Source organism: Zonotrichia albicollis, chromosome 15, assembly GCF_047830755.1.
Source record: "Zonotrichia albicollis isolate bZonAlb1 chromosome 15, bZonAlb1.hap1, whole genome shotgun sequence".
NCBI classification, from domain to species: Eukaryota; Metazoa; Chordata; class Aves; order Passeriformes; family Passerellidae; genus Zonotrichia; species Zonotrichia albicollis.
In genome coordinates this window covers 4,733,905-4,758,014 of record NC_133833.1, presented here as the reverse complement: position 1 = coordinate 4,758,014, position 24,110 = coordinate 4,733,905, and the positions used below count along the sequence as shown (strand labels likewise).

The following is a 24,110-nucleotide window of genomic DNA, read 5'->3' as shown; positions in this document are numbered from 1 at the left end:
AAATAAACTCAGTTTGCAAATGTTTACACCTGGGCTTTATTTTTCTTACACTGAACACTTTTAAAGAGAAGAATATGGATTTGCCTGAGAACTTTGACTTTGCTTCAGTAAAAGCACTTGACCTCCCTTAAGCTTTCTTTCAGACTCTCCTATTGATGGGTCTGGGAATACAGAATTAAATGTGGGCACCAAACTTTCTACCTGGGAGAGCTCCAAGCTCTGCTGTTGCACAGGTATAAGGGATGGCAAAATTCTCTGAACAGATTTTGAGGAGATTTTCAAGTCTCTTAGTGCATGCAGCTGGTTTCATGTTGAAGGTCTGCTTCTGGTTATTTTTAATCAGCTAAAAATATGGTTAAAAAGAAAAACCTGATACATCAAAGAAAAAAAGAGGCAAAGGACTGTGTCTTTTTGTTATTTTTCTCTTTTGGGGGATGTTAGAGGTCCCTGTCCCACTCAGTGTGGCAGGGAGTGACTCAGAGCACCCTGCTTGCTCAGATTGTTGGAGCAAACCTGCTCTCATTTGAAGCCATGGGAAACAAGTGGTGATTTTGGTGGAAGGAGGGCTGGGGCTGTCACTGACCCTTGGCTGGGGTTCTGCAGGGGCATCTGTTTGGCCTGAAAAATTCCCAGTTGTGAATTAGGGCTGATAACTGCTATTCCCTTTACTGGTGTTTAGTAAGTTCTTATCAGAATAAAAGCTAGACCAGCAAGTGCCTAAAATATGTTTCTCTGTCCTTTGCATTCTCCCCAGCCAGTATTTGAATGATAAAAATTTTAAAGGAAGCTTTTAGGGTGATAAATAATTATTTTGCCAATGTACTCATCTCACTATGTTCAGTTCTGGAATAAGAGTGCTGTAATTTAAAAGCACTTCTGTAATGGCTGTATTCTTTGGTGTTATTTGCTCTGCAGGTCTACCTGCCTCCAAGCTAAAAATACTGACTGCAAAACAATAAACCATGTATTTGGATTAAACAGTGACATGTGCCCGCAGTGGGGCATACCTGCCTTGTAGCCATAAATACATATTTATAAGCAATATAACATACTAATTTGGATAAAAAGAGAATGCAGATGGCAAGATAATTGCAACTTTGTATGAGGCTCAAACTGTGTAGTAGAAATGTAGCTTTTAGATAGTTAGCATGAAAGCGGGTTGCAATTTTTTGAGGGAGAAGACAAAATAATTCCTTTTCTTCCTTTGTCAAAGTTCGCAGAGGAATAAAAGGACATTGATTTAGTTCCTGGTGGTTTGCTCTAGCAAAGTGCTGAAGGGTTTCAGCATGTGGAAATGAGGAAGCGCAGTTTGTGCCACCGCGCTGCTGTCACTCAGCTGTCCCTGCCTGCTGCCACCGCCTCTGCACCACTGCTCCTTGGGGACTGGGCCTTCAAAGAGAGCAATCCTCTTTTCAGAATCCTCTTTATTGGAGCCTGTCAGAGCTCCTGCCAGCTCTGGAGGTGTTGATCTCTTGGTTCAGCTCCCACTGCAGCTCCAGGAAGAAAAGTCTCCCACCATCCAAGATGAGCTTCTGCAGCACCTCCTCTGACTGCGCCTTCATAGCCTGTATGGTGCCCTTTGGCTGAGCTTTGGTTCAGAAGATGAACCAAAAAGAAATGAACAAAAGTTGAACAAAAGAACAGATGAACAAAAAGAAGAAGGTTGCTGTGGATGGCACAGCCAAGCTCCTTGCAGCCATGCCTGTCCTGTGCTCCCTGCAGGGTTTGTTAACCATTCATGGTGGCACCACTGTGTTAGATTCCAATGTTCTCTGGCTGCAGATGTCTCTCAGCTGGGTCTTTCTTGCCCCACAGAGGTCAGCAGAGAGGAGAGCTGGCACTCAGCAGGGGATGCAGTGAAAGAACAAGTTGCAAAAAGCATCATTTTGGCAGAAATGCCCTCACCTGACGTACGGATATTTTTGCCATCGCCATCCAAAGCAGATTTGAGTCCGTGGACAGCAGCAGGCTGTGAGTGCCCAGTGGGATTTATAAAACTGATATTCTCTCCAATAATAAATTTTATTCTGAAGCAATGAAATCCAGAGAGCCTACTTGAGTCTGAACCTTGGCTGCCCCGGCGCTCTGGGGGCAGTTAGTGGCTCTGTGATATTTCCAGTGTGCTGAAGAGGTGAAAGTTAAGTAAATTTTACAGCAACTATGAAAATATTTCCCTTTACCTTCACAGTAAAATTGGTCTTCAGGTTTGAATTTTGCAGGGAATTTTGTAGGCTGGCTATGACAAACAGCATCAAGATTAAATCCTGCTATGCCTGTTGCTGGTTGTTTCTGTAAGGAGCTGGTGTTGTGTGCCCCCAATTGAGAGCACAACAGCCAACTGAAGTATCCCACCAGCTGCCAAATCAGAGCATCCCAAAGATGTGCAGGAAAGGAAGCTCTGATGTGAACAAACTTTCAGAAATAACCCCACAAGTTGCATTTCAAAGCAAAATCTCGTGGAGACTGCCTATGGCATTTTAAGGGGGATTTCATTAGATCTTGCTAACTTGTCATAAGATCTCCTAAATGGAAGGGTAATGGCTCATAACATTTGTAAGCTTTTTAATTTCATGCAATATGAGCAGTGTAATCAACACCCACTAAAGCCAATCAGCTGTGCCCAGTGGGTTACCCACCTCAGCTTTTGCCTGTATTTGCATTTTGGGTACACCTCTGAACTAACCCTGGGAACCAGGGGCTTGTGGTTCCCTACCCTGCCATCATTGGAGGGTTTGTGTCCAGAAAATGTGATGTGATCATTGCAGAAGTGTCTGACCCCATAAGGTGCATAAGAAGTTTATATTCAGTGTTTTTCACCTTCTCGTGAGGGAGTTTAGAGTTGATGTGGACAGGTCAACAGCTGTGGAGATGAACATGAAGGAGACAGAGAATTTCCCAAATGATCTCTCAATGTATTTTGCTTTTTCCCTTTGACAAGTAAAATTTCTCTCTTGAGCTGCTTGTGTGAGGGGAGAGGAACTGTTCAGATCATGAGTTTGTTTTGCTGCTCTGGTCCCATTCCCACCTCCTCTTCATTCTAAACTTTTGCAGTTGGACCCTGTGACAGCAAAAACCAGTGATGGGCATCCCAGCTCCAAGTGAGCTCTGTGGGCTCTCAGCTTTTGCACTGAGTTTTTGCCACAATCGCAGAAATTGTTTCTGTTTCAGCTGTGAAAAGGAGGACAGTGGGGCACAGCGAACATGAGGAACTCTGGGGGCTGCATTTCTCTCTCTGAAGTGCAAAGGCTTTGAGTTTAAGGATTAGCCATGTCTAGACATTGCTGCTGACAATCAGGATCCTGGCTGCTTTGTAGAGGCTGAAGTACAAAAACAACTTCTTAATACTACGAATGAAAAAGAAATAAAAATTGATGCAGTATGGGAGAGGGAAGATAGAGGAAAATAGAAACACTGAAAGACAAATAGGAAGATCCAATTATAAAGAAAAATGATGTTTTTCTCATTTTCCAAGAAGCCTAAAGAGCAGAGCTTTGTATCTTCTTACCACAGGACAGCAAACACTTCTGCAGCTCTTCTGCTGATCAAAACTGTTTGGGCAGGAAAGTTCTGTATTTTGTAAGGCAGGAGTTGACAGACAAGCTGTGCTGTCATGAGGAAGTGCAGGCACACAGAACTGGTTTTACAGACAGCTCAGTTCCTGGGTTCTTTGATCTATGAAGGAAAGCAAAGTCAGATTTTCCAGGTTTCATTTACCAGTTACTATACCTCTTTGTTTTATTTCTAAATAACAGATGTATTTGGAGAAGAGAGAATGCAGGTAAAAACAAGAATTACTTTAAATTTGCTCCTTTACTTTTAGGACAAATTTGCTGATGGTCTTGGGAAAACTAGTGTGCTGCTCTTGAAAGATAAAGTACCATTTCTTTGGTTTTTAAGATCTTCCTGGTTAGAACATGTTTCCTGTAAAAGCACATGCAGTAAAAACTTGTTCATGTTGGGGGGTGGTGAAAGAAAGCAGTTTCCATGGTGCCTCGTTTTTTTTGGTTTTGTTGTTTCTTTTTTTCTTGATTTACTCCAGGTTTTCAGTATAAAATGTTACATGTCCATTGATTTCCTCCTGATGTGCTGTGATTCTGAGTCCCACGGGATTTTAGGGCTGCTTCCAGCCTGGCCTTAAAATGTTCTGAGGCAGGTTGTATCAAGTACTAGCAGGAGTCTGCTCTTGTTTTCCCTCTGAAACAGAATAACCCATGAACAAAAGGAAAACTTGAAGTGCTTCAGCTCCCAGAATTTCTTCCTTGTTCATCTATCAAGCACAACCATCCTTGTTGGGGCAGGTTACTTAGTTGGATTCTTGATTAGTAATCTAAACCTAGGCGCTTAAAATTGCTTTTATGATCTAGGCTTTTTATTTTCTCTTTGTTTCCAGCTGCAGCTTGATATTCTGCTTCTAGTTCCTTCTTCTTGAGCAAAATACTGTGTGATTCCAGTGTTTCTCTCTTGATTTAGACAAGGGGCTGATTTGTGGTGAGGCATCCAGTGAAGTGGTGAACATCTGAGTCCTGATTCTCTGCTAAAAAGCCAGCAGCAGCTGCAGAAGCTGGAATGGGTGGTTGCTGATTTGGGGAGAAGCTTTGCTGTTCTCTGAATCATCCTTGTTGCTCTTCACAGAGCCTGGGAATTCTTTTTGATGTGCCAGTGCAAACTGAGCCTTCTTGGATGTCATCTGACAGGACTGCAGCCCAGGGCTGCACAGCTGAAGAGTCAGATGTGGTTTTTTCCAAAGAGAAGCTTTGTAAGACATCAATATTTAAAATCAGAAAAACAAATAAACTGAAGGCAGTGGGTTGATTGAGGGGAAAAGAGAGGTCACTATCTGACAGATCAGACTGTCTCCAGAAAGGATTTCAGTTTTTCAGAAAAGCCTTTGTCTTTCTTTTGATTGGGTTGATTGGTAAAAGTGAACAGTTTATTGTTTATCCTAAAATCCTGGTTTTTCTAGGTGTATTTTGCAGGTTAGGAGTGGCCACATCTTTTCATGACCTTAGAGCAGCTGGTATTTCCCTGTAGGCAGAATCACTGTTGTGTGCTACATGCAGGTGAAGGCAAATAATCCATAATCCAAACACACAAATTGCTGTGAGAGATCAGGAGTACCTGCTCAGCTGAAGCTGATTCAGGGTCCTGGTGTCCATGGTTAGAAGGCGGAAGTGAGTTGATGAGTTTCTTCTCCTGCTTTCCATGTTGGATGTTCAGAGCCTGTATCCTCCATCCCTCACTCTTTAAATGAAATAAAGGCCACACAGGGCAGTGGCATGGATGTTGTCACAGCTGGCTTGAGAAGCACCTTTGATTGCATATCTGCTGCTGCTTCAAGCCATAATGCTTTATCTGTGTTCTGCTACCTAATGAAAACCCCAGCTCCTCCTGCAAACTGACTTTTGCTCTTTGTTTTCTGAAGATCCCAACTGTTATTTATAAATGATGAGCCTTGATGTTGGTACCAAGTTAGGGGAGCAGGAGGCTTTTTGTTTCTCTCTGCAGCATTATCTGTGATGCAGCATGCTGGGAGGGGCAGCTTAGGTGAAGCAGAAGAAACAGGAGCACACAGGCAGGACCCTTCCTGTGCCCTTTGCTGTAGGAGCCACTGGCTGGGTGCCTTCACTGATCAGTTCTGTTCCTCCAGAGTTTGGGAAGGACTTCAGGAATAAAAACACCAGCAGAAAATACCTTTTCAAAGCAGGAGTTATCAGGCTGAGCCACCCTACTGATTGCCCAAAGAGTAATTGGGGTCCTTGGCTCTGATATTCCTCCCTGGGCTCTGTTTTCCCTTTACTCATCCCATTCTCTTTGGCTGCTTTTGCCATTACTCACCATTTCCCCAGACAACTTTCCTGTCTTCTTCCAGGCGTGGAGAAAGCATCTGCTGCTTTTTCTGCCAGCCTGACATCTCTTGAAATCCCTCTCCCCAGCTCCCCAGTGGAGCTGGTTAGGGATGTGTGTTCCTGTAGCACAGCAATACCCTGTGCTCCCTCCTCTCCTCACCCCTGAGCAGACTCTCAGGAGTATCTGTTGACTGGCAGCCACAAGATCCATCCAAATCCCAGCACAAACATCCTGCTCCTGCACTTGTGCTGCTGATCACACCTGTGCTGCTGTGCTCTCTCTGTGGGTACATGTGTGCACTGTGGCAATGATTTAGCATCCTGATTTAGGATCTGCCCTCCAGATCAGCCCAGCTCCACATCCCACACTTGTCTGCATCTGTCATTTTACCTGTCCAAGTGCCCTCTCATCTCAATCTTGGACTTTCAGCCTCTCCAAAGCAGTGAAGTTTGCAGTTCTGCCCCTCTGAGACAGTTCCTGTCTGACAATAACTCACACTTGAACTGTTCCAGCTCTGCAGCTCAGAGCTTGGCCCCTCTGTTTATCCTGGGGAGGAAGACTCCGGTTGTGCAGACCCACAGAGGATCCTTCTTAAAGGCAGCTATTGTTCATTTCAGCAGAGGAAACAAAGTGCCTGCACTTCAGCAATTCAAAACCAGTTTGTGCTGATGTTTCTGTGACCCCTGTATCATAATTAAAGAAGATAAATCACTTCGGTATCAGAGGTACACTCATAGGCCCAGGCTTCCTTTCCTGCCCTTCCCCTACAGGGTTAACTGAGCATATTTTTACAATAAATATTCCCACAACAAGGCCTAAATATGGTTTTCATCAATCATTTTATAGCTGCTTCCAACCTGTCACACCAGAGTAGACGTTTACAGCAGCTCAGAAAAAAAATGCAGAAAAACCACAAATAAAAGAATTGAAATAGAAAAGCTGGATTTTCTACTAGGAATGGTCAGATAATCTTTCTTTGTGTCTTGTGCAGTGGCAAGTGGACAGTCTCCAATGAATAAATAATTGCAGATCCAGGAAATGAGATTATTACTCCCATGAAGCAGTTGAAAAGGAGAGTTCACTGTGCCCTTCAAACATATTTTCTGAAGCACAATCCTGAATTTACCTGTGGAGCACAGCAAACCTGAACAATGGGGCTCATAAATAAGAGCTTTTTAATTGTGACAGGAGCCCAGAAACTGAAACACTTCTATTGCAGGAACATGTCTGGGCTGCACCTTGTCATTTCACAGGCCAGATGCATGGGAGAGAACTCCGGTGGGTAATCACACAAGTGAGGATGGCTGCCTGCATCTTGCCTCACCATGCTGTAATATAGTTGCTTTTGCAGTGTAATTGCTTTCTCTGCAGGGTTCCTTCCTATTGATTCTGCTTGTGTGGATCTAAATGGTTGGCAGGTTGTAACTAGACTCAGGTTGGTCTGCACCTCCACTGCTCTGTGCTAGGCAGCTCACGTGGCACTTGTGAGAGACTTCAAAGCTGCCCAGATAGCATCACTCCCTGGCCTGCACATATATATTTGATTGGGAGAGAGGGGCTGGATCAGATAAGTTCAGAACATCAATAAATACATGCATTTTGTTTGGTGACACTTGTTCAATTTGAGTCTTTTTCCCAGGAAGCAGCTTGTGTTGTGTCATTTTTTCGGCGCGCTGTGTAAATGCTCTGCATCTGCAACTGTCAAGGCTGGTGCCACCCCCTAGCAGCACCATCTGCTCGCTCACAGAGTGCTTTTTGCACAGATAAAAAATGTGAGGTGTTACTCATAATTAGGCAAATCACATGCTGTGATCTGTGATTGATTTGGTTCCTGTTGCTGGTTACCTCGCATATGTCTGTGTGTCCATAAGTATTGTCTACATACCAGCATATGGATGCAGATGAATCACAAATCCTTTTTTCCTCAATCCAGACAGATGGAAATGTTTTCCCTTCTTCTTATTAGCAGCAGCTGAATTTCAGTCACACCAGGGGCCTCTGCTAGGAGCTTTGCTGTGTTTCGTGCTGCACACACACCCGTAAGTTGGCATGGCCATTTATAATCTAATACAAGAAGCAAGCCATCCATGACATGCAGCAAAGGAAAGCTGTAATTTCAAAGCAGTGTTCAGAGGTATCCACCTTATTAGCCTTCCTGGAGAAAAATATCTGGATATATAACTTGGCATTACGCAGTGCAGTAACAGAATGCCTAAAAGGATGTGTGAGCATTGCAGAGCCCCAGTGTCTCTGCTGAATCTGATTTCTGGGAAATGCTGCTGTGCTTTTCTTGGTAATAACAGTATGTGCTCTTAAACATGTGTTCTGTAAACCTCACTGACTGAGATCTTAATTGTTTCTGGTTGTAGTACTGTCCAAGCAGTGTTGGTGGTAAGGGAAAGTAACTCAGAAATTAGTAGTTCTGTATAATTTTGCTAGTGTCTTCTAATGTCTTTTATGGGTATTGAAGTATGATTTACTGGCACTTTTAAAAGATGTTTAAGGCAGGCAGTAGGGACACCAGAAAGGCCATAAAAATGAAAACACACGAACAGAGGTCTGCACGCTTGACTGGAGTAAAAGTTACAAGCAGTGGAGTAGCTGTAGAGTTGGATGATTTAGAATATTTTTAAGCCTCAGCAGAGCTCTCTTCTTTTCTCTCCCTCTCTCCTGTGCCTACCTACAGTGTGTTTACTTCAGCAGGAGATCTGTCACCACTGGACTCTGATCAGCCCAAGGCAGAAAATAGGCTATAACTTAGCACAAATCCACAGCCCTGCTGCTCCACCACCTCCTTGCAGACAAGGATCAGACTGGAGCAGCAGCAGCTGCAGCAGCTTGGCTTTTCTGCAGAGGAATTCAAGGAAATTGAAATGTTTAGAGAATACTTGGTTGATTTTATGCTGGAGGGGCTGAGCAGTGTGCTGAGAACCCAGGTCTGCTGTTGACCTGTTTTAGAGCATTGTTTGAGCCAAAAGGAGAATGCAAAGGAGAGCTGTTCCCCAGGGATGCCAAGTTAATCAGCACACGTTTGATTGACTCTGGTGTGTCTCTTTTGGGTGAACTCTCAGTGCAGGGAAGAGCTTGAAGCATTTTCAGAGTTAGCTGGTTGTTTCACAAGTTGTGCTGCTCTCTTCATTTCATTCCTCTGCCTTACCAGAGGGCTCCTGGAGCTGAGCTTGCTTCAATGCATCAGACTTCTTTCCAAAGCCAGTAATGATCCCTTCAGTCCTACCTACAGAGGAAGTTTTGTGGATGTGCAGCAGCCTTCAGATGGTTCGAACACCTGATGTTTGTAAAGCAGATCAGATGCTTCAAACCCAGATTTCCCACCCCTGTGGATACTGAGTAGAACTCCAGCATGCACAGTTGCATTTTATTTTCATGTGTATGTCTGTTGGCTTCATCAAGCCACCTGTGGTTTTCCTTATAAGTCAGTGAAGTAAAGAAGAAGAGCAGCAATGAAGTCAAGGCAGGTATAATGCCTTGGAAATTTTTCAGTGTTGTTTTTTAATATCAGCAGACATGGTGTAATTTAATTTTCAGAAGAGTCTCAGCTGCAAAGTAGCTGATTAGGCATCTTGAAGAAGCGGCCAATCTCTCAAAACACTCTGCTCATGAGATTATTACAGGTATTCTTCTAAAGAGAGAAGCCCCTAGATTGCCAGAAATAAATCACTTTGAAGGATCCAAACCCCTTTGGGTAGCCTTCCAGAAGCAGAACCCAGTCATTTAGATCTCACATCACAGACCTGCCTTCTCTGCACTTCAAAAAGAAGAGTCGAAGATAATTGCTTTAATGGAGCAGAAGGAAATTTATCTTTTGTTTCTATTGTTACTAAAAGAACTTCAAGAAGTGCCATGAAAGAGAGGGGTTTGTGGCATTGGACATAAAGCTCAGACCTGCACTATCTGTGCCATTAGAGTATGTCACACTGGGTGGGACCACAGTATTTTCTGAGCTTCATGGTACTGTAAAACATATTCTGTGAAGGTGAGTGAACTTTGTATAGAAAACAGAACTTGAATTATTTTTTTTTAATTAAGCCTTTGAGCTCTTGATAAAAAGTCAGAAGTTGTATCACAGCACACCAAGCTCATGATGCTTCATTTATGTTTTTGAGTGCCCAGTGTAGGTCAGGGCTGTGCCAGCTTACATGACCTGGGCACATTCCACTTGTGATAAAGTTTGTTTCCTGGAAGAAGAGGATGCAAATTGCATTTTGTTACATCTCCACTGAACCTACTGCCTGCTTCCTAAAAATCACCATCTTCAAACACACATCTAGCACATACTGGGGCATTTTAAAGCATTTGTTTTAATCTGTTTGTTACCAATTCTGTTCACAGTTTGCTTTCATTCTGCTGTAAAAAGCTTACACTGTCAAATCAGAAATTTTACTAAGAAAGGGATTTAGTAACATGAACATTATTTTCAGCTGTTTGAACGACAAAATCAAGATGAAAAGAGACTCAGTGATTAAACAACAAAAAGTATGTTTAAATCATATTAAGGGCTATTTTCAATCTATCACCTAAGGATTTAGCTACATGCCTTAAATTTTTGTGCCAGGAAGCTTCTTGGGAAAATCCTATTCCTGCAGTGGGGATCTAGACCAGAAAAAGGAGGAAGAGCTTTTGACATAGAAGCAGTAATGGTTGGTTTGCCAGTTTAGCATGAAGTCTGGATTTTCTGCTGGTGTAGATGGAGGCCAGGCTGCTGTTCCAGGCAGGATCTTAGGGATGGGGTTCAGTAGATGCTCCCCAGTTGTTTTTCTTCACAGGAAAGGGTAGATGGTGTCCAGTGCTTCCAGTTTGCTCTTCAGGAGGTGCATGGTGTCTGTAAAATGTTCTGTGAGCTTTGCTGGGGCTCATGGTGGTGCCAGATCCTGCAGCATCAGTTCTGCAGGGGTTTTACTCAATCTCCTCCTAACTCTCTATTTTAAGGGGGCAGCTCTGAACATTTCCAGCATCAGTCTCCAAAGGAGTTTCTGTTCCCAAGGCAGGAGGAAGTGCACACTTGGGTCCTGTTTTTTTTTTGACTGTGCTCACAGTGTGTTCTGGAGACCTTTGTGGTTCAGAAACTCCAAACCTCAGTGACGTATTCCTGGTGTTTCCCTTTGAAAGAGGAGCAAGTGGTTTGGGAGCATGCAGATCTGGGTTAGAAGGACTCATTTAAGCATGTCTGTGTCAAGTGACCAAAAATGACAGAGTAAGGGTCACCAGGCCAGCTTTCCTGATGGGTCAGGGGCCATGCCTGATACCTGCACTAATGAATGAGCTGCACCCTGCTTGGTGTCCTCAGCACTGCTCTGGGCCTGGCCACACAAATTGAAACTACAGAAGTGCTTTTGTGGCTTTTCATTAGAGGTTTGCCATTCTTGATGAAGAACACTTCAGGCACCCTAAAATTACTGCTTTGTCTCTCAGTTATTGGACAATGAATTCTTGCTGCTTCAAACCAGAAAAAACCAAGGTGCAGCTCTGAGCTGTCCCTACCAGTGGAAAATGCAGTGCAGGAAAGTGTCACTGCTGTTACTGCTGTTATCACATTTAGCTGCTGGTTGGATTTGAAGAAAGGAATATATTTATTACCCACATAGAACTTTCCCTTGGAACAGCACCCAGGGGTGCAGGTAGGTGAGTGCTGCCTGTGGCTGTGGGCCAGAAGCAGGAGAGCTTTTGCTGGCTGCTTGCCTTACAGAAAGCAAGATTCTGCCCTCTGACATTCCAGCTGAGCACAGAGCAGTGTTTGCTTCCTGTAATGTCACTGAGAGGTGGGGTTGAGCAGGAAAATGGTGCTCTGAGTGACTTCTCCATAGACTGCTCCTTGCCAGCCTAGATTATGCTTTAAGATTTTATTTTTACCATTATTTTGTCAAGCCTGCAGGAAATCCACCATTTCCATTATTTCCACAAGCTTCACTTGGCAGTTACTGTGTGAAGTCTGTGAATCCATAGGATCAGATCAAAGCTGTTCCTTTTGACCATCTGAACTACAAACACGCCAACTGTGAGGCATTATTTTTAAATTGCCTGTAAAAATTTAAAAGGATTTCCAAATATTTTTAATAATTCCCTAAAACAGTCTAAGGACATCTGTTAAAGTACTGAATTTCCCAGAAGACAGCAGTAGTTGGGATTGCTTCAGCTGCAAATTAAGGTTGTCAGTCAAAGGGCTTTTTCTGTTTCAGTCTTTGATCTGGGAGTTTTTAGCATCTCTTCCAAAGTGAGCCAAAGAAAGACAGCTAGTGAGCTGTTCTGGCTTGTTTTACCATGTGTTTAACCTAGCAAACAGTCAGTTGATACCTTTTGTGAAGTTTTCTGTATTTTACTGGATACCTCTGCTTGGTGAAGAATCAAGCTATGCAGTTCTGACATATTTTTGCACTTTTCATATTCCTTCTTCTGCAGCATGTGTCCCGTGTTTTAATATATTGAGTAGCTGTGGCAAATGCTGCTGTGTGTCTGCAAACATTTGAATTATTTTAAGGCACTGGCTCTGCTAATGAGCTGGAGTAAGAGGCAGAATGATGCATTTGCTCTCCAAGATTTCCTGCAGAGATGAATAGCAGGTTCATGGTGAGCTGAAAGGACATGACCAGCCCAAAGAGTCATTAAAAGATGTTCTTGTTTATTGCATGCTGATATTCCAGCTCCAGCTCCATCAAGGGCTATGACAGTTTATGAAAATATTGCTTCTCTACATAACTGTTTTATTGTGGTGCTGATGCCATACTGATCTAGATTTCCACCTGCTCATATGCATCAGAATACTTCATTTTGTGTCATGGTAACATGAAAGTGTAAGAGAAGGGGAAGGCTTTGTCTTTTCAGTTGTAAATCCTAACTGGCTTTTAAAGCTTTCATTATTTTGTTCTGTGTGATTGAAAGAAGCTGGCATCATCACCAAGCTTGCAACAGAGGAAATTTTTTTTTTAATGTTCAGTGTTTAAAAGATGTCAATGTTATTTCCTTTGTAAACAGAAGATGATGGATAGAAAATCTGCCGAATTTTCAGCAAAAGGGAGTAATTTCTTCAGTTCTTTTTCATTCCTTAATGGAAAAAGTATTATGGAAATGAGAGCAGGCATTGCATTAAGTGCTTCCAATGTTCTTTCCCTGCAGACCAATAAAAACATAACTCCTCCATTAGGGAAATTTAGTTTTTTGAAGGCTGTGAGAATTTGAGTTCTGAATGAGTGAATGAGATGACTGTGCTGGAGTAAACATTTCCATGTCTGATTATGTATTTCAAGCCTATTCTAGATGGATACCAGCTCTTATCTTGTCTTGTAGGTCTTCTTCAGAGCAACTCTTTCTGTGGCTTTTTACATTGACTTACCTTGTAGTTCCTCTGTAGTGCAATCTCACATTACAAAGAGCAGTAACAGTTTTCAAAGTCATGGGAATTGAACTATTTTTCTTGCCTGACTGTGAACTAGAGTTCGTGGCTTTTTCAAAACACTCCAGCTGCTTAAAAACTCCATAAGCAAAATTCAAACAGTAAAGTAAAAAAAAAAAAAAAGACTTTCCTATGCTTCCTATGGCGTGTTTCTAGTAGTTATAGTCTCACCCATAACTGTATATTATGCAGATTGTAGCTGTCTACCTTTAAAAATACTCTTTATGTGTAAGTGGGAAATGGATATGCAGCAGTGAACTGCTGTTCCTGGGTGTGCTCAAATCAGGTCCCTGAGCAGGGGGGATCCAAGTGAAGCTATATTTTCTTTCTCAGCTGTTAACCATTAAATAGTAATAAATAATCAGCGTTCATTTGTAGAAGTTCTAGAAGATATCAAATAAAAGAGAAAAGGAGAATCATTACAAGTCATTAGAACTGATCCTTACTTATAAATTATTAATCATAATTCAGTTCTGTATACAATAATACTTAAGGTGTCCCACACTTTGCAGAAGTATAAAAGGATGATTTGTCCTCATTTAGTGTAGGAGGGGACAGAGGCACCAAGAGCTTCTGAAATTTGTCCAAGATCTGGAAATGATTAAGTGAAATTAATTTTTCATTATTATTTTTATTTAGTTGTAAATAGTCTGGATGTAGCCAAAATGTTCTAGTTATAATTGATCAAACAAACCCCATTCTACTCTTTATTGTTGAAGGGTTGCCCATGGGAACATGCTGCAAAAACAGTGAAGGCAACAAATGTAATTACTGTGAATATTTGGTCATGTGAGGCTGGTTTTATTTCAGTTTTTTGAGGTCTGTTTTCTGAAAACACTGCTGGGAATTGTTTGTTCGTCACTAGAGTGTTCCCTGAAGGCCCAGTCCACTACAGGACTCCCAGGAATAATTTCTGTGTTCCTATTATATTTTATATGCAGACAACTTAATCCTTCTGCCATGATCCAGAAAAATGGCATCTATGAAAATATTGTGTTCATTACAAATCCAGGGGCAAGGAAAACATGCCTGACCCACAGGATTCTCTGTCCCCACCCTGATTATTCATTCCTAATGGAAAAAGTTTGAAATGCTGAAAAAAACACATTGGACATAAAAATTTTCAACTTCTTGCTGATTTTAAGTTGAAAATTTTTCAACTTCTTGCTATTTTATCTCCTCTGCCCATCCTGTGTCTCAGTTAATTGATGAATCTGATCAGCTGTGTGCTTTAGGTGTTATGAAGAGATGCTGGTGGTGAATCTCCACCTCTCTCATGGGATTTTTGGCTGATTTGATTTGGGATCTGCCCGTGCTGGTGCTGTGGGTGGCTGGTCGCCCCTGAGGAGCCAGGTGTGCCCAGCTGTGCCCAGCTGTGCAGGCTGGGGCTGCCTGTGGAGAACACGAGTTCCCTGGTGCCCGGGCTGTGTTTGCACACAGGAGCAGCCAGATGGTTTGAGCTGTGGGTTTGCTTTGGCTTCACTCTGAGCAGAAGTACCTGAGATGGATGTTGCCAGGTCACTGCATGGCTCCTGTGTGCTGCCAGCTGCTCTGGCTCTTCTCTCTGAGGTGTTTTTAAAGCATTACAATGAGAAATTGGTGGAACTCTCTGTGGTGGAGTGGAAGTGGGGAAGAGTTTGTGCCTTGTGTTCTGCAGACCTGGTGGGATGGGTCTGGTCACAGGCTGGCCCACAGTGTGGTGGGGAAATGTGCCAGGTGCTTCACAAGTGCTTTGAGGTCTAAGGCACTCTCCACATGTAAATCACATTTTCTCCTCCCCAGCCCTTGGGCACAGCTCGCTCACATGGTGGGCACACACTGTCACCCATTGGAGTCATCAGAAGCTGTAATTTTGCAGATTTACCTCTGAAATACACTGCTGCAGTCCACCACCCTCCTGAAACACCTTTGGGAAGCTTAGCTCAGGTCCCATATCACCTTTTAAAATTACAGGTTGGTTGGTAGAGGCAATCATCCCTAAAGCAAGGCACTGCCTGGGCCAGGCAGAGCTGTGGTGACCACTCTGGGCTTATCCTGGGCAGGAGGAGCTCCTGCAGGGTGGATGCACCCCAGGCTCGGGGTCAGTGCTGGGCACAGCTCCAGCTGCCTCACCCAGGCTGCCATGCCCATCTCACACCCTTGGTCTCGTGGTCTTGTTCCAGGGCAACCCCCTGTACTTCCAGTCCGCCAGGAACGTGACCGTGAACATCCTCAACGAGAACACAAAGGTCCTCACTCGCCTTGTAACAGGTAAGGAGGGGGAAAGGCTGCTCGGAGGGATCAAAGTGGTGTTTGGGGATGCTGTGCCAGCTTCAGCACACAGAGGGGAGCCTCGACGTCTTGTGGAGTAGAAATGAAAACTTCGCTGCACTCTGTAGAAACAAAGGCAGGGACAGGAAAGCTGTGCTGGGGAGGCACCTGGCTGGGGCTGTCTGACAACAAAACAAACCATCATTTTCATCTGAAAGCCAGCCCAGAGTTAGAAATATTTGTTGTATGACATCAGGGTCAAGAAGAACATCCACCAGGCTGACATTTCTGTTCTAACAAGAACAGGTTTTTCTGAAGACATTTACAACTTGCCTGAAATCTTGGGAACACTGGAGCCCAACTGTGGCAACAGTTTGCAATTTAAAGTCCTCCTGCTGATGAAGAACTCCCTTTGCACCCAAACAAGAGTGTGTTGGGTGGGGAAATGGGTGTTTTGTAAATCCCCAGTACACAGCAGCCTTTGAATGAATGAATATATAATTTGGGTTGAAATAGTCTAATGCATTATGTAAAGAATATGGCACTGTATATGTGATATAAAATATATATTTGATATGGGACAGAGATATATTTACTGAGATTTATGGATAGACTGTGAGAAGTATTGGTGTGTGGCAAGGGCAGTAATCCATAAACATGTTTCTAAGTTGAGACTGGGTTGCTTGGTTTGCTTATATAACATCTTGGCCTTTAGTCACAGTACTAAATAATTAAATATGGAGCTTCAGTGAGCAATTATTTAGGCAGCATGTGTGAAACTTGCCTGGAGGAAGGAAATAAATTCGACCCCAGGCTCCCTGATTCTCACATTCAGAATGAAGATCTTCAGTTTGTTGGTTCTCCATGTATTTTCAAGAGGGTGTTTGGTTCACTTAAGCACCTCTGTGTCACGAGAGTTTGGGACTCAGTGATACCTCCCAGTGTGGTGCTTTGGTTATTGAGCTTTTTATGCATTCAGCACCAGCTTTGGTTTCACAGTGGAGCAAAGATGTGGTCCCATGTTGTGCCTACTGCAAGGATGAGTGGGAAGGTGGTTAATAAGCAAGACACAAATCAGATTTTTACTGGATTTTCTCAGTGTGGCTGCACGAGTTTTTAAATATTTCCAGGTATCTCAGCATGGCCTCGCTTGTGTGAAGTGCAAACCACATGCATGATTCTGTGTGTCCAGGGTATGTTATCTGTGGGTAGGGTAGGGATGGAGTTTTTAAGAAAATACTGGCTTTCAAGTGTTATTTCTCTTGTCTTTTGAGAAATCAAACTGATCTTGAAGATGACCATAATTAATGCAAAATCCAATCACATGCCTCATGCAGGATGATAGTCCGGGAGGGCTGTGGCTTGGTTGCAGTTGGGAGGGCTGATGAGTGGTGAATTGTCCAAAGTCTGGCTAGCTCAGTAACCCAGGGCAGCCTCTTTGTAACTCTTGGCAGCCTTTGAGCCACAAACCTGCACAGAATGGCTCTCAGGCAGCTGATGTTTATCAGCCCCCACAAGAAAACGAATTGCCAGAGGCTTTCCAGCACTGTAGGGCACAGCAGCCTGCAGGAAAAGCAGCAGAATTGAAATAAGATCTTCAAAGGAAAGTTTTACTTGTCTAAAAACTTTCTGCACTTTGAGAGGATGCCATTTTTTCCTGGCCTGCACATGATTGAAGGAGTCTAAAACAAAACATTTGCTCCTGTCCTGGTGTTTGTCTTTTTTTTTTTTTTTAATTGGGCTGTGCATGACACTGATAATTTTAATCCAGATACATTTAAAAGCTAGAAAACCAGGAATCATTTACACAGCAGCATCAGTCCAAGCAAAATGGGCCCAGGAGCTCTTGATGCCTCTTACGCCTGCAGCAATACTCTCAAAGCATGGCTGGATTTGTTCATTGCTGTTTCACCTATAGGTCTGTTTTTTTGTAAAAATATCCCAGCTATCCCGAGTTCAATGGTGATTTTATGGCACACATAAGCATTAGAAAAGCATAAGTAGAAACAGTTGAGCAGTTGTTACTTGGGTAGAAAACTGCCCTTTCCTAATAAGATCTAAAAAGCCTCTCTGTTTGGTGTCTCTGATGCAATTTGTTGAGCTGTTATTACTCAGAAAATGGGTTTATTGAATGTATGAAGCTAGTGTGTGATTTTCTTACACTTTTCCCTAAAGTAAAGCTTCTTCCCCCCAGGTCCCCAAGCAGTGGAAGCACACAGCCAAAAATTTGAGGTGAAAACCCTCTCTGGAAAATTGCTGTTTTCTGCAGATGACAACGAAGTGGTGGTTGGAGCAGAGAGATTGAGAGTTCTAGGTAAGAGATTGTTCCTTAAGCCACAGTTTTAATATGCACCTCTTCAAATCTGAGTAAAGTTTTGCCTGACTTTCCTTCCCACTTGCTGAAAACTTCTTTTGGAGATAAAACTTTGTGCTGTCTTTATGGCTTTGAATCTTCTCCAAGCAGATAAAGGCCAGGAGTTTCTGTGTGAGGGCTTTCTTAACCTGCACATTTGTTCTTTCCCCTCCATTAAAAACTCCCCTGGAAGTGGTTTGTCTGGCCGAGTGAAATAGCTTTAAAACCAGTTTTGGAATCTGAATAACTTTTATTTCTTGGATCTGAGGTGGAGGACAGTGAGGGGTTGCCCCGGGGATGTGCCCATGTCTGCAGTCACTGTGCAAAGGGAACCTCAGGGTTTCTGAAACAAACACCAGGAGGATCTGCCTCCCCAGCTCTGCTGCCTGCCAGGATTTATTCCTAATAAAGTAGGAATAAATGGTATTTCCTAATGAAAACTGGGAAACACTCTGGGTTTGGGATGTAGGAGTTCTTTCTTGTTTATTTGGATTTTTTTTTTCATTAATTGGGGAAACAAAACAATTGTGGCAATTGGAAATATTGAAACTTATTTGATAGTTATATAAAATTAACTGTCTGGAAGTTGAATTTTTGTGCTCCCCAGTTCAAGCCATGCTCTTTGCTTAGTCTGGGATTTGGTCAGGAATGTTTTCACACAGGACCACGGTGGGTAGCTCAGTGTTGCTCACAGTCACCCAGCAGTGCTGCTGGTCTCTGTGGAGGCACCAATATCTGTTAAATAGTGACTTGTTTTAGATGCATCTTTTCATTCCAAACTGTTCCTTACTTCTCTTGTAAAAACAGATCAATAAGGAGCTTGGAATTATATATAGATGTAGATAGTATTTTTTATTATTTTTTTATTATAATTTCTAGCTATTTGATAGTATATTATGTGTAATATAAATGGGACTTGGTATCCAAGCCTTAACGTTTTTTGCTGCCTGATGTCCTGCTGTTCTGGATGGTTCCTGATTGTGGGCAGGGTGGGTGGAGCTCTCTGCCCATCTCTGTTGTTACGCACTGGTCTGGTTCAGTCACCAGCTATAAAAGGTTAGGTGGGCTTCACAGAATAAATGTTGATCTTCACAAAATTAAGAGTATCTTTGTTGGCTTAGAACCTCAAAGGGGCGCAATCAGAATTCTTGTGGTGCTCCAGAGTTGGGGACATCTGTAACAATCCATGTTCTCCAGCAAAGCTCCCTTCACACTGCACCTTTCAGAGCTAATTTTTGCAGGGTAGATGAAGTCAGGAAGCAACAGTTTTTAAGTGTTTTCTTGGAGGCCTTAAAAGAGATTTACATTGTTGATTAAAAAAAAAATACAGAACCTTCTTACAAGCTGCAATTACTCCTTTTCAGATTACATACTTTAAAAAAATTGTTCTTAAATTCCTCTGTACTTTGAAGAAACCAGGAATTAATTTTGATAGCTATTTTGAGGTATTGCTTTGTTTTAGTCTCCAGACTAAACAGCATCAAAAATCTGCTGATCACTGTAGTGCACTTTGATTTTTACCTGAAACTGAGTGTTTCTCGAGGTTGGTTTGACTTTTGCAGATCTATCAGAAAAGAAAAAAATTAAATCATGCTACTGGTGATGTTACATAGCAAGTATTCCAATGACCTTGAGCTGAAATGCTTTCTGAGTTCATTCTTGGCTTTGTTTTTCTCCAGCTTTGCTTCCCCAATCTAATTTTATCTTCGAAAGTGTTTGCCGTGGCTGTTTGCCATGCTGGGGAGTGTTACACCATATGTTCGTGTTTCTTGCAGTGTTTTTGTCTGCTCTGAAGGCCAGTCCGAGTTGCAGCACACAGACAAATCCCTTTGATCATTCCTCTGGTGTTTGGGCTCTCAGGTGCTGCTGGAATGTGTCTGCTGACACCCATCTAGGCCGTGTAAATAATTTGAACTTGTTCTTGTTATTACTGAACAAATACTTCTTGTAGAGGCAAGTGTGTGTCAACAACCTGGCATGAAAGTCATCCCACAGAGGTCAGAGCAGCAGTTCTTGTGGCCAGCTTTGAATATTGCCAGAGACAATAACTCTTTTCTTTGTACAGACTCCAAAGTTTTTTTCTGGAGGTTTGTGCTACAAACCGATGCTGAATCCTTGTCCTGAAAAAAGAGGTGCTCTGCTGTTTTGAAATGAACCCTGCTCTGGGTATCTAGAGGGTTTTTCAACATTAGCAAGGGATAAAAAAGGGGAAGAATACACAGAATTATAGATTAAAAACAAATGCAAGTAGGACATAGGATGTATTTGATGGTGCTTCAAAAAACCACGCAGCACGGGCAGTGCAGATTTCCATATGAAAGTGCTTTTTATTTGATTTGTGTTTTGGGGAGTTATTTCTGATTTATGAGCATTAAAGGACACAGAGAGACAGAGCTGGCCACCTCTGCTTTTCATGTATGACGTAATTTCAGTGATTTTTTTTTGATATAGTAAATCCAGTCAAAGCTGTCATCATAGGAGGATGGCAGGAGCTTCTGTCTGAGGGGAAGGGCAGATCTGAGCCCTGGTAACACTGACACAACCTTGTGCAGACACAAAAAATCCCCTCTGCCCTGCTCAAGTTGGGAACTCAGCACTGCCTGGGTCCAGATAACCCTGAGGGAGCTTGTGTTTGCCTGCAAAAAAACCTATAAAAACTGAGCCCTGCAGCGACTCCACTCTGCCCTTTCACTTCTGAGCTCTTCTGCCAGCGTTCGTGTGCGGATGGGATGGGATGGGATGGGATGGGATGGGATGGGATGGGATGGGATGGGATGGGATGGGATGGGATGGGATGGGATGGGATGGGATGGGATGGGATGGGAGCACCTTCTCACTCTTAGCATCCCTCTCCTCCCCAAATGGAACTGGAGCACCCCATAGTGTTTTGAAAGATCCCATAGCAACCTCAGAGCTGCTCTCCTTCCCCAGAACCTCAGCTCTGCCTTTCAAGGCTTGGATTTCTGGAGGCAAAATCTGCCCCTTCTCTGCCCCTGGGGTGTGTGGGGTGATGTGCAGCCCTTCCCTGGCAGCCCCTGCCGTGGCCAGCAGAGCTTTGGGCAAACCCCAGGGACACAGAGCCCACTCACACCTGGCTGGAGCCCCCAGGGCTCCTCACTCAGACCCTTGCAGGGCAGATAAATGAGCTGCTCCTAATTGAATTTGTATTTGCTGCCTCATCCTGACTCCCTCCTTCCCTCCCTCCAGAAATGAAACGTGTCCAGCCCATCTGAAAAACAGGGAGTAAAAAATGCTCTTTAGTTAAAAGAGTATTAAAAATAACTTTGATATATATTAATTACAATTTCATTTAATAGCTTATTGAATGTTATAGCATTTATAAATAAAAGACAATCATAAAGCATTATTCTGACTGTTAATTAGCTCTATTTATTCTCCAGATTAGTTTTTAAATATGCCCTCTAGATGCCACTTGATACTAATTAACAGAGTTACATTATTATCTCTATAGAAAGGCATTTTTAATTAAATCTAAAGCAATTTAAATTAGCATGAGTTTTAAATTAAACTCTGGTCAGATGCTTAATTTAGCCTTATAAGACAACATCTGATGACATGCCAGTGTCAGTTCTCCCAGGGGCCTTGACATCTTTTTTATTTGAGATTATTTTTTGAAGTTTGTTTTCAGGGAAACTTGCCACTATGCTCTGGTGTTTAATATTTATGATGGATTTAACCAGGTTTTTTTGAAGACTAAATGTTGATGGGAATCCACATGCATTGCAGTGAGCTGAGATAATGCCACAAAAGCCACACTTGTGCAGCTTACAGGAGTCTGGCAGTGCCTGGGTTTGTGTGGGAGGTGGGATTGCATGGGCTGGATGTTGTCCCCTTACAAATCTACCAAGCTTTTTCACCACTGTTAAAATTACTGTTTTGCTTTCCAGCAAGGATAGGATTAATCACAACCCCACAGGGCCCCTTCTCTACAACAGAACAATACAGGGATTGCTCCCACCCCCCAGAAAATGTCTCTCACACATTTGGATTAGCATGGCAGAAGCTTTTCTTCTAATGGAGCCGAATGATAAAGATTTGGCTAAAGCCTTCTCCTGTGGCAAACCCTGACTAAAATAGCTGCATTTAGAGTGGGGTAGGATGCTTTTCATCTCCCAGAATACAGACTGCAGGAGCAGTGTGAGCCACCCCAGCACCATGGCTGGTTTAAAAGCACCTTTGATCTCACCAATCTTTCCTTGCTCTCCTGTCAAATAATTAGCCAGTAGCTCCATTTCTACCTTGTAGCTTCTTTTCCACTGTAGCCAGCACCCTTTGGGCACTGAACCATGTGGAGCATGTCAGTGCTGACCACAGGTTAGACTTTTAGGACTGTTAGTTTGGGAACATTTTTTTGTTCAAGTTTCTCTCCAGCTGCCTGGGAATGCACCTGGAAAGAGGAATCAGCTGTTGAAAGGTTATTGCTAGTTTATTAATAAGTTAGGAGTAATTAAATCCAAGGCACATTTCCAGCATTTTATTTATGAGCTGTTTATTAAGGAATTGAGAGGATTTAGTACAGGAACACCAACAATAAAAGCAGTGTGGTCCAGGAGTGTGTGGCTATTTACAAGAGCAAGCAGTGATGGAGGAAGAGGAATGGCTTTAAACTGAAAGAATTTAGATTTAGATTAGATATCATTAAAAATGAGGTACTGTGAGGGTGGTGAGGCACAGGAATGGGTTGCCCAGAGAAGCTGTGGGTTGGATGGAGCTCAGAGCAACCTGGTCTAGTGGAAGATGTCCCTGCCTGTGGCAAGGGAGTGAAACAAAATGACCTTTAATGTCCATTCCAGGGCAAATCATTCTGTCATTCTGTGACTGGAGAGAGCTCTTTTATATGACAATATTGGGGCTGCTGTTGGGGGCCTGCTCTGCATTTGTGGAACACAAGGTGCTGTGTCCTGTTCCTCATGGAAGGGTTAAAAAAGCCTTTGCAATAATATCCTTCTCTTTGTTCAAGAGGAGAGCAGGATTTAATGTGGATGTTACTGAGCTGACACATCTGTGTAAGCTGCCCCAGCTGCCCTAAGCTTTGCATCTACAAACATTTTCAGGGTTCCATTATCAGCTTGATCTGGAGCCCTGCAGAGCTGTGGCTGCAGTGCCAGCCTGGTTAGAGAACTTTGCTCACATTTCCTCCATATTAAACTTTTAGGGACTTCTTGGCACGTCCTTTTCAGCCTTTACTTGCTGCAGTAGTTACAGCAGGATAACTTTAATGATGGCAAGAGTAGTTACATTTCATTAAATAATCCACAGAGGTATTTGACTGGTATCAGTCATTTCAGAGGGTGGGGTAAGCTAGAAATTTAACAGTTTCCAGGAATTACCACCCATTTTTACAGCATGTACCCTTCTTCAGCAGTGATTATTTATGGATCAGAACATGCATGGTTGCCCTTTACAGCAGCCATTATGATTTCCAAATGGCATTTTGCTGATGTGTTTGTGGCAGAGGGAACAACTCTGGTAGCCAAGTGTTGAAATCAGGCCTGACCCAGAGAAGAAATTGAGCTTTCTGGTCTCACCAGTGAGTCTGCTGCAGCTTTATGCCTGATGGTAAATGCCAAGCTTCAAAATTTGTAGCGTGGATTTTGGGCATTGCCCTGACAAACATGTCCTTGTTAGAGGTCTGTGAGTGGCGTTGTAAAAGGAGCCATGGTGCTGCAATACTCATGTCTTATAAAACTGAGACATTTTCCTACTCTAATCCTTTTCCTTTACAAAGGTAGAGGAGGGGAAGGTGCCTGTAACCCAAAGGACAGGAAATTCTCTGGGGCACCTCACTGGGATGCCTTGCTGTGGCTCTGCACCAAACTGCACCATCAGCTTGGCCACAGCCCTTTCCCAATTCACCCAGTTGCAAATGAGCTCCAGCTTGCTTGGGCTGCTCCTGAGCTCCTCTGTGCTCTCAGCCAGGGATGGAACGAGCCCCAGCCAGCTGGGACAGGCATTTGACCTTTTGCTGGAGATGCATGAGCTTCTCTGGGCAGCAGCTGCAGTGCTCAGAGCTCCCTGCCCACAGGTAGTGAGGCACTAATGCAGTCCTGGAGCAATTCCCAAGCTGGGCTGCAGGAAAGGGATGGGGAATGAAACAAGGGGAGCAGGGAAATGTGCTGGCAAATGAAGGCAGCAGGGTTTACACTGGCACTACCAGGCTGGAAACTGCCCCCACTGTCTTTAGTTCTCAGTTGTGACAGAGCAGATTTCCTTGAGCTCGTTGCAGAGCTGTGA

The 24,110-nt window shown here is 43.2% G+C and overlaps 1 protein-coding gene across 10 annotated transcripts in view; it reads left to right on the top strand.

The window, feature by feature from the left end:
* The window catches only part of SGCD (sarcoglycan delta), a 309,019-nt gene that overhangs the window by 238,208 nt on the left and 46,701 nt on the right, over positions 1–24,110 (top strand). For all 10 annotated transcript variants that reach the window (XM_074552380.1, XM_074552384.1, XM_074552378.1 and 7 more), the window contains 2 exons: positions 15,415–15,502; positions 17,697–17,816. In XM_074552380.1, the coding sequence (XP_074408481.1) occupies positions 15,415–15,502; positions 17,697–17,816 (208 nt within the window). The remainder of the gene's footprint in view (positions 1–15,414; positions 15,503–17,696; positions 17,817–24,110) is intronic.